The sequence below is a fragment of the Dasypus novemcinctus genome, chromosome 14, assembly GCF_030445035.2.
Source record: "Dasypus novemcinctus isolate mDasNov1 chromosome 14, mDasNov1.1.hap2, whole genome shotgun sequence".
Taxonomy (NCBI): domain Eukaryota; kingdom Metazoa; phylum Chordata; class Mammalia; order Cingulata; family Dasypodidae; genus Dasypus; species Dasypus novemcinctus.
The window spans coordinates 66,948,940-66,969,415 of record NC_080686.1 but is presented as its reverse complement, the minus strand read 5'-3'; the positions used below and the strand labels follow the sequence as shown (position 1 = coordinate 66,969,415).

At 36.0% G+C, this 20,476-nt stretch overlaps 1 protein-coding gene and 1 non-coding gene across 51 annotated transcripts in view; one reads left to right on the top strand and one right to left on the bottom strand.

The window, feature by feature from the left end:
- The window catches only part of RIMS2 (regulating synaptic membrane exocytosis 2), a 734,990-nt gene that overhangs the window by 348,327 nt on the left and 366,187 nt on the right, over positions 1 to 20,476 (bottom strand). For 27 of the 50 annotated variants that reach the window (XM_071207969.1, XM_058275892.2, XM_071207974.1 and 24 more), the window contains 2 exons: positions 1,830 to 2,038; positions 248 to 367 (listed from right to left, as the gene is read on the bottom strand). In XM_071207969.1, the coding sequence (XP_071064070.1) occupies positions 248 to 367; positions 1,830 to 2,038 (329 nt within the window). Of the gene's footprint in view, positions 1 to 247; positions 368 to 1,829; positions 2,039 to 2,152; positions 2,221 to 20,476 lie in introns of all 50 variants that reach the window. The other 23 variants (XM_058275873.1, XM_058275894.2, XM_058275868.2 and 20 more) reach the window with 1 other exon arrangement.
- TRNAE-CUC (transfer RNA glutamic acid (anticodon CUC)) lies at positions 4,067 to 4,141 on the top strand. Its single transcript has one exon. It is a non-coding gene; the product is annotated as a tRNA-Glu (tRNA).

Here is a 20,476-nt window from a genome sequence, read left to right as displayed (position 1 = left end):
TTCAAATTTATAACTCGGTTATTTTCAATGTCTTGCAAAATTATATATACTAGTATTATTATAGTATAATGGAAAATTCTTAAATAATACATGAAGAATGAAAACTTTTGCCTAATGAGTGCAAATATTTGGGAATCTTAAAAGGGAAAAAACCCCAAAAATTGGTATAGATAGAAAGAACCTTTTGTTTTTCTGGTAAATCTGTAAAGGAGCATAGAACCAAGATTTCACACATTTCATTACATACCTTTAAACCAAGCATTGCTCCTGAATCTCGAGGTACACTTCCGTCTTTCAGTCGTTTATTTAATAAAATGCGACCAATTAAACAATCTCCATCTTTAGATGGCTGCCAGGTCACAGGGTGCTGACATATTTCATCAACAACAACAAAAAATTAATGCTCTTTTATGACAAATGAATTCATATTGCACTATCTTTCAAACTTTAGAATTTCAAAGTATTAATGATTACACAAACCAGTTTGCATTCTAAAACATTGATCAAAAGGGCTCACTATATTAAGATAATTAACACAATTTTATAAGCTCAATTTTTTCAAAATCCAATAACTTCAAATTCTTACAGTGCTCTGACAAAACAGAAGGTATATAGTTTCATAAAATCTGAAGTCTTAAAACTATAAGCAAACTCTAATTATGTACATGCTGAAGATTAAAATTCACAGGCAGAAAATATATTGAAATTCTATACAACTAAACTTATTTATAGTTAAGAATTTCATCTTCAAACACTTTTGTAAGATTTTGAAAAACTTTACTACAGTAAAAATTAAAAGGCCAAGTCACATTAAAGCATGAAACAGATTTTTAGACTTAATAAAAAAATTCACTAGTCCCAATTACTTTCTAATTGATGTTAATGAGAGAAATAAGGCCTAATTCAAAGGTGAGTGTGGAGTACAACTCTCACCTTTTGGAGGTTCATTAATCCTTTCAGGTCTTTGATCTTTTTAGCAAATTGCCTCTACTAACAATTCAATGGTATCCATTGTTAAATAACCTTGAAAACATCTGTAGTTGAGGTCTTTCTCTGGGCAGTACCAAGCCCTTTATAAATAATGATACCATTCCATTATGCATTATATGGCAACTTACAAAGTAAACGATTTGTGTAATCACTGTAGTTTCACATTTATCTAAAAGTAACATGCACATCTCATGAAAAATGTAGCATGCAAAAGACAAGTTCTAGTCAGTCACACTTTTATGGTAAAAAAAAAGACTTTCAAAAGTCCCACTATACTAAAAGCAAAATAATAAACACCCAAGCAAATGGCAATTGTTCTAATACTAATTAACACTACATTAAAATGCTATGACAATAAAACAAAAGAGCAAAATGACAGTGAAAGGGAAAAAAGAAAAACAACTTTTTCTGTGCAATCAGACCCAATTATCTCCCTTTTTCCTGGGATTCATTCTATAAATAATTTAATTTTCATCCCAAGGAAATAAATGCAGCAATCAAATAAGCCAATCCAAAAAAATTCATTATTATTTATAGTTTATAAAAACATGACAAAGTTCTCTCATATGCTCATAAGACAAAATATTCCTTTGTTCCTAATTTTTGTTTTTATTTACTGATTTATATTTTTGTATGCCGAAAAACAATAAAAACAGTAAAATAAGCAAGAGGGTTTTTGTTTTTGTTGTTGTTTTTGTTTTTCTTTTCTGCACCTTAAGAAATGCTACATTGACCCTTGAAATGCCCTGTCTTTTTATTATGTTCTGTTTTAATGAATGACAGAGAGCAAACGAAGACCAAATGAGCAGATTAAAATGCAGGCTCCACAATCTCAGTACCTTATCACTATGGCTATGCTCCTCGTTAAGAGTTGTGCTACTACAGGTATCTACCCCAGAATCCTTAATCTGAGGCTCAGACCATTCCAAATCCTCTTCCAAAGAGTGGCCACCAAAGTACATCATTTTCTTTTGTCTTTCAGACCTGGTGTTAGAGTCCGACAAAACTGCCTGCTCACTAGTTTTTCTTTTTCCCTTTTGACTGTCCCCTACAGTTGTGGGAAAAAAAAAAGATACAAAAAAGAAAACATGCAAAGGTGTAAATAAAAAAGGAAAAGTGAAATGATAACAGAAATTAAATAGTAAGGCTCCACATGTCTCACCAAAGACACTGGGGATACCTCACTGCTATGCCAAGATGTATGGTCCAACCAGTTGTAATCCATGTCTCCTGTGAGAGTCAGTCAGACACAAGAGCGCAGTAAAGGAGACGGCGAAAGAAAGGACAGACAAAGACATTGTAAACATTTTAAATTGTGGGATCTTGTTGGTTTCAAGAACTTTGTCTGTAGCACCCACTATACATACCAAGAGAAAGTTAAAATTTCAAATGAGTAAAATTTATAGAATGTAGAATATGAAGCTTCAGTATTTTAGACAGACCTTGCAGAACAAAAGTCCTGCAAGAAGAGAAAATGCAAATAATAAGCAGAATAGAAACCAAAGAGATTATGTATTCTGAAAAAAGGAAAAATCTATCAGCTATATCTGTTACTTATGCTATTTTTTTCATGCTGAGCTATAAAAATAAGTTAGTTCTTCTCCAATCCTTAAGGAACATTTAAAAAATTGAACAGTGATTTGCCAATAACGATTATAACAAAAAGTCTAGAATGTAGTATGATATTCTTTATAATGCTAAAAACTCCTAAAAGGTTAGGTGATTAAAAAAAAAAGAACTGGATACACAGCAGATGAAATTTGAAGGAAAAGAACAAAACAGATCCATTCAATTTCTATTAGTAAAAATAAAATAAACTTTACTTAAATAACATAAATTACTTAATATTTCTTTGAAACAATTTTTCAACTTTTTGAGAAAATGCATTCTTATAAAAAGTAAATTTTCTTTTAAAATAATTTTATGTCAGATAATATATAATTGGAAACTAAGAATCAGTATTTATTTCCCAAACTTATGTGCTCCTTATTGCCTTACATTTGAAAAAAACTCTTTTTAGTCTATATGTCCTTATATATCTTTTTATATATTTACTAAACACTTTCCATTTGTCATGGATTGTGCCAAACCCCACTGTAAGTGATAAAACAATGAGACATGTTTACACTACAGTAGGGGATAAAGACAATAAGAAATCATCACACAAAGGAATTACTGTACATTGTGTGTAGTGTTATATAGGAAAGTGTATTACACTATGACAGGGTATAATAAATCTAGTTTAGATTTGGGAGTCAGCAAACACATCCAAAGAAACGATGTTTATGATGAGAATGGAAGGATGTGATCTAAAGGACAAGAAAGGAGATAGGCAAAAGGGGCAGAAAAAGGCAGGAAAAAAAGGGCAGGAAAGAACGTTACAGGAAGAAGTAACAACATGGTACTATAAAAAGGTGAAAGGAAACCAAATAGTCTGAACCAAAAAGAATAAGTGCTATATAAGACTGGAGACGCAATACAAACCAGCTTAAAGAGACCCTTTTTGCCATATTAAAGATCATGAATTTTATTCTTTGATGGCCATTAAGCAAGATAGTGTGACATGCTCTGACATACATTTTAAAAACATGAATCTAAGTAAAATATAAAGATCAGGCGGGAAGGCACCAGGAGTTACAAGGCATTTGCAATAATCCCTGGAAGAGGTAAAATGGTTGAACAAAGGCAATTGCAATAGGGACCTGGTAAAGTAAAGGTAAACTGAGAGATGTTTTGGAGGTAGAAATAACAGACTGATAAGAAAGAGTGAGGAGTCAAGAATAGCTCCCTGGTTTCTTGCATAAAAAATGAATGGAAAGAAAGTGCATTTATGAGATGGAGAAGACTGGAAGAGGAGCACTTTTTGTTAGGGAGGGGATATGAGGGGATTACTCTATTTCATAGACTCTAAGATGGGATTGATTGTAAGATGTATGTATATCAGAAATATTAAAATGAAATCAGGGAGTGGATGTAGGTCAAGTTGTTGAGCACCTGCCTCCCATATACAAGGTCCGAGGTTCCATCCTCAATATCTCTTAAAAACAAAGAGATGAAAAAAACCAACTCTCATAGGGGAGCAGATGTAGCTCAGTGGTTGAGCACCTGCTTCTCATGTATGAGGTCCTGGGTTCAATCCCCAGTACCTCCTGAAAAAAAAAAAAAAATAGAAATCAGTTGAGATCAAACTGTAGGAAAGTTTGGAAGAATGATCTGAGAGGGAAACATTGAATTGGGAATTATTAGCATAAACACAGGAACAAGTGAAATCATTTAGGAAGAGCGGATAAGATAAGAAAAAAAGAGAACTCAGACTATACCCCAAAACGCAGAGTTTGAGTTGAGTACAGAAAGATTAAGAAAGAACATGCAGAGAGAGGAAGGAGAATGGGAGAGAATGAAAGAGGCAAGTTTCCAAACCATATAGAAGAGAGTTTCCTTAAAAGGGGAGAATCAAGACTACTGAATGATATTTATGAGGAACTGAAAAGTATACATATAATTTGGCAAACTGGAGATCAGGAAGGGATAATAAGAGTAGTTGAAATAGACTGAAGAGAGTTAAAATTAGAGTAATTGAAGAGTAAAAGGAAGGTGAGGAAGTAGAAAAATTCTGTGTAGACCAGTGGTTCTCAAAGTGAAATACCCAGAATAGTGTAATCACTATCACCTGGGAACTTGTTAGAAATGCAAATTATCAAACTCCACTCTAGACCTATTGAATCAGAAATGTTGGTGAGGCCTAACAATCTGTGCCTACAAATGATTAAGGTCACACTAATGATAGAGAGCCACTGGAGACACTTCTTTTAAGGTTTTTATTTGTAAAGGAGGATGAAGCAAAACTAATACAAAATGTAGAGAAAACAGAGTAGACAGTAAATCAAAATTCTTGGCTGGTTTATTTGAAGGTGAGAATTCAGCTCACAATCTCTCTTACTTTCCTATGCCTGCACCTACCAGAAAGGCAGAAATGTAATTCTTCCCTCTATAAATAAAGGAATGAAGCTGTTTGACCATTTAAAGCTAAAATGAAAACATGATTGACCAAAAACAGAGTGCCTGATATGTGGTAGGTACTCAATAAACATTTGTTGAATGAGTAAAACGTAGTGTCATTGTAAGAATTAAATAATGAATGTAAATCATATAGGAAATAGTCCTAAGGTACTATGAAAATATTTAGATTATAATGCTTATTACTTGATAATCTGTGTAGCTCCAAAGGGCAGAACCAAGATAATGAAAAAAAATCTTTCTTTAGTAGCAGTACAAAAATATTGGTGGGCCTATAGTTCTAGACCAAAAAATAGAAAACCAAGTAGGGAATTTAAACTGAGGAATACAATAAAGAGGTGAGAAAAAAAAAATAGAACAGATAGGTTGATCCACAGATTAGAGAGGAACGAGAAATGGCTCAATGAACTTAAAGACTAGAACAACAGAAAATACCCCATCTGAAAATAACAAAATATCTAGTATTCATGTTATTGTTGTCCCAGAAACAGACAGAAAAGAAAGGACTAGAAAAAAGTACTCAAAGAAATAAAATAGAAAATTCCCCAAATTTGGCAAAAGACAAGGCTTCAGATTCAAGAAACTAAGAAAACTCCAAAGAGAATAAACTCAAATAAATCTGTGCCAAGACACATGATAATCAAACTAAAGACAAAGAGGGAGGCAGACATGGCTCAACTGATACAGTATACGTCTACTGTATGGAGGGTCCAGGGTTTGATACCCAGGGTCTCCTGACCCTTGTGATACACTGGTCTGCATGTAAGGAGTGCCCTGCCATGCAGGGATATGCGTATGTAGGGGTCCCCCATGAGCAAGGAGTGTGCCTTGCAAGGAGAGCCACCTCACATGAAGAGTGCAGCCTGCCCAGGAGTCACACCACACACATGGAGAGCTGACACAGCAAGATGACGCAACAAAAAAAGAGACAGAATTTCCCAGTGCCACAGGTTAATGCAAGCAGATGCAGAAGAACACACAGTGAATGGACACAGCAACAATAGGGGGGAAGGGGAGAGGAATAAATAAAATAAATCTTTAAAAAAATGAAATAAAGACAAAGAAAATACCTTAAAAGTTAGTAAGGAACAACAATTTACTAATGGGGAAAACATTTCAAATGAATTGTGGATCTCTGATCAGAAACTATGAAGATCAGGATGAAGTGGCACCTTATTTTTCAAATGCTGAAATAAAAGAACTTCCTATCTTAAATTCTAGATATGATAAATTATTCCTTAGAAATGAGTGAGAATAAAAGACAATCTAAGAGGAAATAAAACTAAGAGAATTTGTCACAAGCAGACTTATCCTAAAATGACTAAAAGACATTTTTGAAACAGAATGAAACATAAAAGAAGGAACTTAGGAATGGCAGGAAAGATAAAGGATAGTGACAGCTAAATTATGGAAAAGTACAAGAGACTTTCCTTCTCTTGAGTTTCCAAAATTAGGATTCATGTCTGAAACAAAAATTATACCATTTTCTGATGTGGTTTTCAATGTGTGTTGAGAAAATATTTGACACAATTACATTAAAAACAAAGAAAGGTAAAAGAACTCAAAGGAGAAGAACTTAAAGTAAAATTCTGACACCAGTAAAATATGGTAAGTTGTGAATATGTAATATATAACCCAAAGCAGCCACTTAAAAATTTATGGGAAGAGGTGCACCCAAAAATGCTGAAGATAAATAATGCAATTCTAACACAAATGTTCAAGGAACCTGTGGAAGGCTAGAAAAAGAAAACCGAGACATGAAATACAGAGGAACAAAAATAAAATAAAATAAAATAAAATAAAATAAAATAAAATAAAATAAAATAAAATAAAATAAAATAAAATAAAATAAAATAAAATAAAATAAAATAAAATGATAGTTCTAAGCCCTAATATAACAATAAGTGCATTAAATGTAAATGGTCTAAATATACTAATTAAAAGACAGATCACCAGGGGGTAAGAGGACCCAATTATATGCTGTCTGCAAGAAAGCTACTTCAAACAAGATATTTAAAAGTTGAAAATAAAAGGATACAAATATTAATTTTACAAAGCAGGAGTTACTATGTTAATATCAAATAAAGTTGACTTTAAAGCAAAAAAAATTACTGGGAGCTGAAAGGGACATTACATAATAATAAAATGGGCAATCCACCAAGCAGACATAGCAATCCTAAACATATGAAGCAAATGCTGACAGTACTAAAGGAGAAAAAGACAAATCCACAATTATATTTGGAAGCTTCTAAAAACCTCTCTCTAAACAATTGATAAAATTACTAAACAGAAATCCAGCAAGGATATAGAACTCAACACTATCGATCAACAGGATCCAATTGACATTATGGGACATTCCACTCAGAAACAGAAGATTTCATATTCTTTGCATTCATCCACAGAACATTTACCATAAACCATATCCTTTGGCATAAAACAAATCTCCAGTAATTTAAAAGAGCTGAAATCATACAGAGTGTATTTTTTGACCCAGGGAACCAAAATAGAACTCCATATCAGGAAATCTCCAAATGGTTAGAAACTAAACAACATACTTCTAAATAATTCATTGGTCAAAGAAGTCTCATGGAAAATAAAAAATACATTGACCTGAATAGTGAAAATGTAACATCAAAAATTTTAAGGTACCACTAAAGCAGTACTGAGATGAATTTTATAGTACTAAATGCTTATATTAGAAAAGAGGACGTCTCAAATGAACAATCTAATCTCTAACCTTAAGAAAAAGAAGACCAAAATAAACCCAAAGCAAGCAAAGAGAAGGAATGCATAATGGTAAATGCAGAAATAAATGAAACTGGAAACAAAACACAAGAGAAAGAAATCAGTGAAACAAAAAGTTGGTTCGTTGAAAAGATCAATGAAATTGACAAACCTGTAAAAAGATGGACAAAGAAAAAAGTCACAAATAAACAATATCAGGAATAAAATGGTGATATTATTATAGATCCTAGAGATATCCAAAAGATAATAAGGAGATACTATGAACAACTCTCTATACATCAAGTCTGACAATTTAGAACAAACCAATTCCACGAAAAACACAAACCACCATGAGTCGCCCAATATGAAATACATAATTTGAACAGTCCTATAGCTTTTTAGAAAATTAAATTCATAATTTACTAACTCCCAAAACAGACAACTCCTGGTCCAGCTGGGTTCACTGTAGAATTCTACCAAATATTTAAAGATTAACATCGATTATACACAATCTCTTTCAGAAACTAGAAGATGGAACACTTTTCCAACTCAATTTTACAAGATCCTTATGCCTTAATACAAAAACTAAAGACATACAAAGCCAAAAAATAAAATAAAATAAAAGCAAACAACAAAAAAACATATAAAACTATTTCCCATGCATGTAGACCCAAAAACCTTTAGCTGATTCTAAAGGGATGCCCTATGATTCCTGCCTTTGTTCAGGACCTATGACTTGCTCTTAACCAAGGTAGTGGGTTTACTCCTGTGAATAAGTTAAATTATATAAGACTCTGTCTTCCTAGTAGCCTTACTCTATAGGCTCTCCTCACTGGCTTGATAAAGTAAGTAGCCATATTGGGAAGCTCATATGCAAAGAAACTACAGGCATCCTCTAGAAACTATGGACAGCCTCTAAGAAATGTGGGCAGCAACTAAGAACTATGGTAGTCTCAAGAAGCTGAGAGAAGCCTTCAGCCTCAAGGAAATGAATTCTGCTAACAGTCTTAGTAAACTCGGAAGCAGACTTCACCAGTCAATCCTCTGATTGACTACATAAGAATGTAGCCCAGTGGACACTTCAAATGCAGTTTTGTGAGACTACAAACAGAGTACCCAGCTAAGCTGTGCCCAGATTCCTGAACATCAGAAATTATGGGATAATATGTTAGTAGTGAGTCACTAAATTTGTGATAATCTGTTATACAGAAATAGAAAACTTAATCAGTATGGAAAAAGGAGAGGAGGGAAAGGGGGAAAGAGGGAGGAAGGGGTCAAGTTGTTATGATATTTATCCACTTTTCAATGTATTCTAAGTCTATTCCTTGATTACGTTAAATCAAGCTGGCACAAATGCTTGATCTTACTGAATTGTGCCTCAACTATTTACCAATAAGTTTTATTAAATGTTTCTATGAAACAGATAACATGAAATTTGTTACTGCATTTGATTGATAAACATGAATGTTGTATATCATTTGTTTCCTAGATAAAGCTCTCCACATGAGAAATTTCTTTTAAAATATACTTGAGCATCTCTGAAATGTGTTCTCTGATATTTTTCCTGAAAATCTCTCACTCTGGGATTAGTATCTAGCATAAATGCTCTTTTAAATTTCTTTTAATGGACCCATCACTTTCCAACATCAGCATTTAGTATATTCATGCTATTGTTTGTTAACTTCTATTTCCACCCCCACTAAATAGTGAACTCTTTAAGGGAAAAAAGCTTGGCTTAATTTTTCTTTTCTCTCCACCTTAAGTGGAGTTTCTTAAGTTGATCCTAAATAAATGCTTTTTGATGATTATATAAGTAAGTATTTTCCATATTTTTCCCTCTGCTCTACCAGAAAACTGTCTTATAATGATTTTGATAAATTGTTAATTCATTTAAAGATATTAAATAAGTATCTAACATATGTAATAAGTAAACTTCAGTCAATAAAACAGACAAAATTCTCTATCTTCATGTAGCTTACATTCCAGTATGAGGTCATTATTTTTATTCATTTACTATGATATGTCATAATAAATGAATAAAAATAATGAAGGACTTTTTTTAATCACATGTTAAAAGCCCTTATGATAGCTGGATCCCAACAGTAGTTGTCCAATGGCCCATATATCTTAGTATTTATGCCCTTCTGTAGACTTTTCCCCTTCTGTGTATTGTAACATGTTTGTAATCAATAGAATAGGTAGAAATGATGTTGCATGGCTTCCAATCTACATCAGAATAGGTGGTGTCTTGGAATTCTGTCTCTATGACCTATAGGCCACCATATAAAAAGAGTTAATAACTAGAAATTACTATGTTAGAAAAGCCATACGGGGTGCACTGGTTGACAATCCCAGTCAGACTTCCAACCATCCCTGCCAAGTTACTTTTTTGCATAAGAAGTCATCTTGAACCCTCCAGACCAAGCTATTCTACCATTTAAATTCCACCAATTAACCTCCAACATCACATTAAAAAGAAAAATTATCCAATTGAACTCTGCCTGAATTCTAGACTTACAAAATCATGAGAAAGGAGAGACTTCTGCATAGAATGGCATGAAGTATCCACTAATTATCTTCATAAAAATCAAGTATATACCTGGAAAACTATATTAAAAACAACAATTGTACCACTCTGGAAGTTTCTAAAAGGCAGATAAATTCTAGACCTACAAAATCAGGAGAAAGGAGAGACTTCTGGCTAATGTGGCATGAAGTATCCACTAATTATCTTCATAAAAATCAAGTACATACCTGGAAAACTAAATTAAAAACAACAATTGTATGGCTCTGGAAATTTTTAAAAGGCAGATAAATTGAGAAATGTTCACTTTTGAAAAATTGTGAGAGCTTCAGAAAATAACAAGTGTGTTACCGTCTTACCTGGAGCTGCTCCTTTAAACCCCAATCTGTGTAATCATGGTTAACAGTTTTCCCAGCACAGGTTGGCTGAGAAACGCAAAGGCTTTGATACCAGAAGTTACAAACTTAGTTTGGGGTGGAAGTGAAAAACCATAGTTTTGTCAGGTAAAAGAGGCCAACTCAGTAGAACACAAGCAGGGAAAACCTAATGCCTTCCTAACCTAATTTTGCAGTATCATCACAGAGGATGAGTGGCAGACTAGCCAGAAATTTAACAGGAATACCTTGAAATGAGACCTACAGAAAAGCTAGATAAGCTGTGAACACATATCGAGCTGACTGGAAAACTACATTATGTGTAAGGGAGATCTGAGAAAGCACAGTAAAAAGGAAAGCCCAAGGGTGACCTGAGAACTAGCTATAACTTTGTGTCTTATCCCCACACTAAGCAGAGACTGACTGGCAGAGGGTGGAAGCCTTACATGCTCAAGATAATTGAGCACAACCTCTGCCCAAATATTTGACTGACAATTAAGCTATGCCAACAAAGGAGTAACCTTTAGGAAGCTGGACTAGAACATGTATATAGAATGAAACAAACTGAACAAACACATCAGTGGACACATACCACAGAGAGGATAAATCCCACACTTAAGGTCCAAGAAAGTTACTAAGAAAGGAAAAGAAAGACAAAACAATCCTCAGGAAAGTAAGAGTCCAGAGCTACCACAAAATATTATGTAAAATGTCCAGTTTTCAACCAAAAATTATGAGACATGCAAAGAAACAAGAAAATGTGACCCATAGATAGGAATAAAAGCAGGCAAAGAATCTGACTAACCAGACCCAGATATGTGATTTGGTAAATAAGAATTTCAAAGCAACAATTGTGAATATATTCCAGAAAATGAAAGAAAACCATGTAAAAAAATTATAGGAAAATGTGATGACAATGATTCAATAAATAGACAATAGAGAAATAGAAACCGTAATAAAAGAGAAGGAAATGAAAATTCTAGAAAATGAAATAGTCGCCATATGAGTTCAACTGCAGATTTAGATGGCAGATAAAAGAATCTGTGAACTTTAACAGAGATCAATAGAAGTTACCCACTCTGAAGAAGAGAAGAAAAAAATATTGAAGGAAAAGAACTTCAGAAACCTGTGGGAAAATATCAAGGATATGAACATATATGTGATGGGATTCCTGGGAGGAGAAAAAAGGTAGGAAAATATTTGAAGAACTAATGGCTTAAAATTTCCCAAATTTAAGGAAAAGAATTGATGTACAGATTCAAAAAGTGCAATGATCTCTAAGTAAAATATACACAAGAAAACCACTCCTAGACTGAAAAAGAACAACTATAAAGTGTTGAAAACAACAATAAATAGACTCATCAGGTAAAGGGAAACAAAAATACAATTAATAGCTGACTTTTCAACAAAAAAATAGAAGCCAGAAATAAACGGAATGAAATATTCAAAGTTCTGGAAGAGAAAAACAAAAACTGTCAACCAAGATTTCTATATCTTCACAAATGAAGATGACATTTTAAACATTCCAAGATTTTTTAAAAAACTTAGACATATGTCTTTTACACCACAGAATTCCAAGTACCTAACTTAGTGCCTAGAACTGGCTCCTTAAATATGCAGAATCAAATGAATAAAGATATCATTTATTATCATTTCTAATATTTTTGTAGAGAAAAGCATTTAAATTTTGAAAGCAGAAGCATATTCCCTGTTTCCTAGGTAAGATTTGGAGTTGCCCCCTTCTTCTGCCTCGAAAATAGGAGATGACACTCAAGTTCTAAGTTAATGAAACCCTAGGTAACCTTAATTACAAAACATAGGATAGAAGTACCAAAGAGAACAAGAGGTTCAGAGAATTCTCTTTAAGTTCCCAAACATATGCAAAACAGTGTGTGGTGAAATAAAGTGGTTTTTAACATCATTTGTCAGAATAAAATTTGAAACTCGATCTTCTGACTCAACATTGCTCCTCTACATAACAAACATGCGAGCTGAGCTTGTTTACTGTTTTGTAGAAAGACATTTATTTCTTTGATTTGAAGAGACTGAAAAGAACTGCACTGTTACTTATTTATTCTTAACCCAAAATTGTAACATCTGTCTTTTAGTTTCTTTCTTTCTTGAAGTCCTTCATCTTACACACTGTCTAACTTGTTCTTAACACCTTGGTAATTCATTAAAGTTAATCTTTTCCATAAATCCTGATGTTTTATTCAACAGTCCATTCCATTAATCACTGATATAATCACATATATGAAGATCTGGGTAGAAGAGAGGCAAAGGCATCTTAAATTCCAATGAAATTAAACCATTACTTACATTTTATTATAGGTCCTTTGTTAAAAATTAATATCAGTTTTGTACTGTAGCAGTCTATGCTTGAAATTTACTGTGCCAAGTTTACTTTATCTTAAGTTTCTGAAAGAGTGCCACCATCAAGGATTTGAAGGCTGCAGGGTGGTGATTCCCACCACATCCCTATTCAACTCTCCTAACTGGCCTGTGTAGAAAACAGATGGATCTTGGAGGATGACAGTAGATTCTCATGAACTTAACCATGTGGTGACTCTACCTGCAGCTGCTATCGCAGATGTGGTATGCAAATTAACACATCCCCTGGTACCTGGTATGCAGCTGTTGATCTAGCAATGCTTTTTTCTCAATTGTCATTAATAAGGATGACCAGAAACAGTTTGCTTTCAACTGACAAGGCAAGTAGTATATATTTACTGTCCTACCTCAGGGGTATAGCAACTCTCCAGTCCTGTGTCATAATTTTGTCTGCATGGAACTTGATCATCTGTCCCTCCCAAAAGACATCATACTGGTCCATTATATTGATGATATCATGTTGATAGGACCTGGGAGCAAGAAGTAGCTAAGACTCTAGATTTATTGATCAGGCATTTGTGTGAGAGAGGATGGGAGATAAATCCAACAAAAATACAGGGTCCTTCCACCTCAGTGAAATTTCTAGATGTCCAGTGGTGTGGGGCATGCCAAGATATCCCTTCTAAATTGAAGGATAAGCTGTTGCATTTAGCCCCACCTATGAACAAAAAAGAGGCACAATGCTTAGTTGGTCTCTTTGGATTTTGGAGATAACACATTCCTCATTTGGGTGTGCTACTCTGGCCTATTTAGCAAGTGACTAGAAAAGATACTAGGTTTGATTGGGGACCTGAACAAGAGGAGGCTCTGCACAGGTCCAGGCTACTGTGCAAGCTGCACTACCACTTGGGCCATATGATCCAGCAGATCCAATGGTGCTGGAAGTTTCAGTGGCAGATAGAGATGCTGTCTGGAGCCTTTGGCAAGCCCTGATAGGAGAACCACAATGCAGACCTTTAGTATTTTGGAGCAAAGTCCTGCTATCCTCTGCAGATAACAACTATCCTTTTGAGAAACAGCTTTTAGCCTGGAACTGGGCCTTCATAGAGACTGAACACTTAACCATGGGCCATCAAGTTACCAAGAGACCTGAGCTACGTATTGTCTGAACCACCATATCATAAAGTTGGGCATGCACAGCAGCATTCCATAATAAAATAGAAGTGGTATAAAAGAGATAGGGCTTGAGTGGGTCCTAAAGGCACAAGTAAGTTACATGAGGAAGCAGCCTAAATATACCCATGGTCACTACCCCTTACCATGTTACCTTCTCTTTCCTAGTCCACAGCTTTGGCCTTTGGGGAAACCCTTACAATCAGCTGACTGAGGATGACAAAACTCGGGTCTAGTTTACAGATGGTTCTGCACAATACGCAGGTACCACCTAAAGTGGACAGCTGCAGCACTGTACCCCTTTTCTGAGACATCCCTGAAAGATGTGGTGAGGGCAACTACTCCCAGTGGGCAGAACTTCGAGCAGTGCACCTGGTTGTTCATTTTGCTTGGAAGAAGAAATGGCAAGAGTTGCATTTGTACATTAATTCGTGGGCTGTTGCCAATGGTTTGGCTGGATGGTCAGGGACTTGGAAGGAACATGATTGGAAAATTGGTGACAGAGGTCTAGAGAAGAGGCGTGTGGATGGACCTTTCTGATGGGGCAAAAAATATGAAAATATTTTTGTCCCACATGAATGCTTACCAGAGGTGACTTCAGCAGGGGAATATTTTAAAAATCAAGTGGATAAGTGTAGCAGTTTGATATTATTGATGAATTCCAAAAAGAAATATTGGATTATCTTTATAAACTGGTTTTTTCCTCTGTACATATTAGAGTGTGTATTGGATTCAAAGGTACACTTTTACTTGATTAAATAATGATTCTGGCTCTGATTGCACCACATCAGTAGTGACGTGCACCAAGGTGGGCAGGGACTCACAGAGAAACTGTACTGTAGAGAAGAGAGGTTGAAGTCTTGAGCTGGAGCTTGAGGAAGTAAGCACACAGAGGAGCTTGGTTGTGAGGAAAGAGAAGCAAACCCCAGGAAAAGAGGAACCCTGAGCCCAGAGAAAAGCAAGCCCTGGGAAGAGAGGAACCCTGAGTCCAGAGAGAAGCAAGACCTTGGAAGAGAGGAAACCAGGGAGCCTGAACCCTGGCAGATGTCAGCAGCCATCTTGCTCCAACACATGGCAAAAGACTTTGGTGGGGGAAGTAACTATGCTTTTATGGCCTGGTAACTGTAAGCTCCTACCCCAAATAAATACCCTTAATAAAAAACAACAGATTTCTTGTATTTTGCATCAGCACCCCTTTGGCTTACTAATACAATAAGATATCTGTTCTGTAGCTAATAGCCTCTTTGCCCAGCCACACGTGTCATTGCCCAATGGCTCATGAAAAAAGTGGCCATGGAGGTAGGGACGGAGGTTATGCATGTGCTGAGCAACATGGACTTCCCTTCACCAAGGCTGACTTGGCTACAGCCACTGCTAAGTGCCCAATCTGCCAGCAGCAAAGACTCACACTCCGCTCCTGACACAGCACCATTCCTTGAGGTGACCAGCCTGCTACCTGGTGGCAGGTTGACTACACGGGACAACTTCCAACATGGAAGGGGCAGCAATTTGTTTAACTGGAACAGACACACACACACACTGGGTTCGCATTTCCTGAATGCAATGCTTCTTCCAAAGTACCATCCACAGATTTACTGACTATCTTATCTACCACCACGGCATTCCACACAGCATTGCTTCTGATCTAGGAACCTACTTCACAGCAAATGATGTGCAGGAATAGGCACATGCCTGCGGAATTCACTGGTCTTACCATGTTCCCCACCACCCTGAAGCAGCTGGATTAACAGAATAGTGAAATGGCCTTTTGAAGAGTCAATTACGGTGCTAACTAGGTGGCAATATCTTGCAGGGCTGTGGCAGTGTTCTCTAGAAGACTGTGAATGCTCTAAATCAGCATCCACTCTATGGTGCTGTTTCTCTCATAAGCAGGATTCATGGGTCCAGGAATCAAGGGGTTGAAATGGAAGTGGCACCGCTCACTTTTACCCCTAATGACCCACTAGGAAAATTTTTGCTTCCTGTCCCTGAAACCTTAAGCTCTGCTGGTCTACAGGCTTTAGTCTCAAAAAAAGGAATGCTGCCACCAGACAAAACAACAATGATTCCATTGAACTGGAAGTTCAGACTGCCACCAGGCCACTTTGGCTCCTCTTACCTCTGAATCAAGACGGGAATTACAGTACTGGTTGGGGGTGATTAACCCTGACTATCAAGGGGAAATGGACTGCAACTACATAATGAAGGTAAAGAAGAGTTTGCCTGTACTACAGGAGCTCCTCTAGGGTGTCTACTAGTACTGCCATGCCCTGTGATTAAAGTCAATGGAAAATTGCAACAACCTAATCCAAGCAGGACTAACAATGGCCCTGAATCTTCAGGAATGAAAGTTTGAGTCACTCCACCAGGCAAAATTCCAAAACCAGCTGAAGTGCTTGCTGAGGGTAATGGGAACATGGAATGGATAGTGGAAGAATGTAGTGATAAACATGAATTTCAAACACATGACCAGTTACAGAAACGAGGACCGTAATTATCATAAATTCTTTCTTCCTTGTTTCGTTAGGCTTATGATTATATATGTACACACAATATATTTCTTTGTTTTCTTCCCCAACTTTTCCCTTATCCTATGACAAGCTATATTCGTTTCATATCATAATATTTGAGGATGTCAAGATTCAGAGAGAATATTATCCAAGGACTTACACCCTATTCTGTAGGGAATTAATGCATTTCAGGTTGTACGCAGGAAGGCTGAAGACTGTTAAGTGGAAATGTGTGTGTGTGTGTGTGTGTATGCATGTCTACTACTGTTTTTACTTAGAGACTAAGCATGGTTTAAGGTAATGTGTATGGTTGCTGAGTTGACAAGGGGTAGACTGTGATGGTTAGACTAATATGTCAACTTGGCCAGGTAATTGTGCCCAGCTGTTTTGTCAAGCACACACTGGGCTAATTGTAATACAAGGGCATTTATGGACTTTAGTCACCAGTGAGTTTGCTGCTAGATAAATGATTACATCTACATCAGCCAAGGAGAGTACCATCAGAAATGAGGGAAGCTTTATCCAATCAGTTGAATGCCTTAAAAGGAGAAGTGATTTCAGCATTCAGAAAGAATTTTCCCAGCTCGCCTCTTTGGACAGCCAACATCTCCCAGAAACTCACCAAGGACCTTCACTGGACTTTCATTGGAGCCCTGGTTTGCAGCCTGCCCGCAGAACCTGAACTTGTGCATCCCCATGTGAGAGACTCTTACAAAACCTCATACTATTGACAGATATCTCCTGTTGATTCTGTTTCCTTAGAGAACCCTAACTAATACAATTGTTAAGCCACTGAACTGCTATGTGGTAGGAAAAGTCAGGATATTCAGCTTGTATTTCTGACCAAAATTCATAAAACTGACAATGGTTAAGTCTGCAGGAGCAAATGAAGCTCACCATCAATACCACTGGTTCAGTAATACACAAGAGACTCAAATATTTTCTGTTAAGTACCTGCTGGTGATTAAGACAGTGAATAACCTTAGATTTTTAACACCCTACATTTTCATGAGCTTGGTATGTTTGTCAACTAAACCTTTTTCTGCTCATCACATATTCTCACCTGTAGTTGTTCTATACAGACTATTCAGAGGGTAATTTTTTTGTCACTTTAAACTCGGCATTGATTCCAAATTAACAATAACTGAACAGTGCTGGTAACATCTGTTGACTCATCAAAAGTCAAGCTACTTGATGGGAAGTGGCTGTGACTCAGTTAGTTGGGCTCCAGTCTACCATATGGGAGGCCCTGGGTTCATGTCCTGGGGCCTCCTTGTGAAGGCAGGCTCACCCATATGCCATGGAGTGCCACCAGCCCGCAAGTGTCATGGAGTGCCGCCCGGCCCACAAGTCCCACAGAGAGCTGACTCAGCAAGGTGATGCAACAACAAAAAGGGAGACAAGTGAAAACACAGAAGAGAGTATAGCAAACGGACACAGAGAACAAAACAACAAGCAAGTCACAAGGGGGGGAAATAAATAAAAATAAATACAGACACACAGAAGAATGTACAGTGAATGGACACAGAGATCAGACAGCAAGAAAGCCGCAAGGGGGCAGGGGGCATTAAAAAAAAGTCAAGCCACTTGAAATCATTTTCCTTGTTTTTCAATTGATCACTGTCCTCAAATCTTCAAGCAATTTTCTCAACAAAGGCCAATAGTATTAAAACAATTTTATTTTCTCTGGATACATTACTTCAGCTGCTACATTCAAACACATTTTGATGAACTCACCATAAGGGCTTTCTCAGATTGGCTAACAAATGAGTGACTTACTTTACTACATCTCATTTTCACTTTTCATTTTTATGAAGAAATTCTGTTGTGTTGATATATTTCAGTTAAAATTTCCAATTTTTTCACATCTTTGCTTTCCTTTGAGTTGGTAAGATTGTAATGGGTGCTTAATCTGGTAATGTCAGCATATATTGTATCCTTGTAGCACAGCTACAAACACAGTGCTTTGCCATCTAATTCAACAGCAAGATGATCCACACTCTGTTCCTTAAAAGTGTGACAATCAAAATCCACTTTTCTTTCCCTTTCTTGATATGACATCATGGGTATATAATGGTAATAAAAAGAAATAAAATAAAACGAAATGTTGCATGGGAAGCAGATGTGGCTCAACTGATAGAGCATCTGTCTACCATATAGGCGGTCCAGGGTTCGAACCCAGGGCCTCCTGGCCCATGTGGTGAGCTGACCCAGTGCTGTCACATGCAAGGAATTCCATGCCACACAGGGGTATCCCCCACATAGGGGTGCCCCACGTGTAAGGAGTGCACCTCACATGGAGAGCCGCCCTGTGCAAAAAGCACAGTCTGTCCAGGAGTGGCACCACACACATGGAGAGCTGAAGCAACAAGATGATGCCACAAAAAAGAGACACAGATACTCATGCCACCTGACAAGAATGCAAGCAGACACAGAAGAACACACAGTGAATGGACACAAGATAGCAGACAACAGGGAGGGGGTTAGGGTGGGGAGGGAAGAGAAATAAATAAAATAAATTTTTAATGTCCATATGCATTGCACTGAAAACAATGATGAGTTTTAAACATGTCACTGTGACCTGTAGTGCAAAGTGATGAGTACTACATGTGGTCTGTCACAATTACTTAACTTTAATTGTAGCACAAGGGCAATCATAGGCAATACGTAAATGAAAGAGCATGACTATGTTTAATACAAGTTTGTTTATAAAAAAAGATTTGAATTTCAAGTAATTTTCATGTGTCAAAAATATTTTAATTTTTTTCAAACATTGAAAAATGTAAAAACCTTTCTTAGCTCAAAAATAAGCAACATATAAAAATAGGTTAGCAGGCCCAGATTTGGCCCACAAACCACAGTTTGCCAATCCTTGTTCTAAACTGTGTATTATCTGATCAGTCTCTCAACTGGAACTGCCTCTTAAAGGGATACATTCCCATATGCAATATAATTACATTGTATATCCAGAATGATGAGATTTACATAAGGAGTCTGGTACTCCTACTGCCTAAACACTTGCCTAATGTTTCCACCACAGATGAACAAAAACAAAAGCTTACCCTATACACAAATTTTTGGTAAGAATCAGCTACCATAAATGTAGTTACATTTATGGTCCAAATTATTCCATCTGTTCCACAAAGATGGAATTCTATGACAAAAGAAAATGCCTTCTTATTTCATGTTTCATACTCCAGTGCTACAGATTACTGGCATTTGATATATCAAAGTTAAATGAAAAATGAATGAATTTATTGTATTCTTTTTGAAATACTGAATTAATCTTAATATTGAATTAATCTTGCCAGCTATTTCAATGCTTTTTCAACTCAAATATGATTGGCTTGTACAGCATTTGTAACACCATTATAGCATTTGCTCTTGCATGCCTCTTATCACTAAATAAAACAATGTTATTCACAAAGGTATGCATTTTTCCTATCCTTTCAACAATTTCATCATCAAATTTTAAAAATATTACTAAATATCAACATGTAGGCATGATCTCTTGAATTTTAATCTAACTTAATAGACACTTGATTCGTGTTAAAAGCTACCATTTTAGCATATTTCAAACTAACTTTTTCAACAACTACTCTATATTTTTTCATTCGACTAGGTAAGTACCCTCTCAAATTACCCACAAACTGAAATTTGTGAGATATTTTCTCATGGTACCTACTTGGTACCATGTTTAAATATCCTTTCTCTCTAAGCAAATTTTTAAATTTTTAAATATCCTTTCTCTCTAAGCAAATGTTTAACATGGTATTTCATTCATAATTAATAAAGGAAATATCTGTGCCAAGATAAGAAGTCACTAATCATAA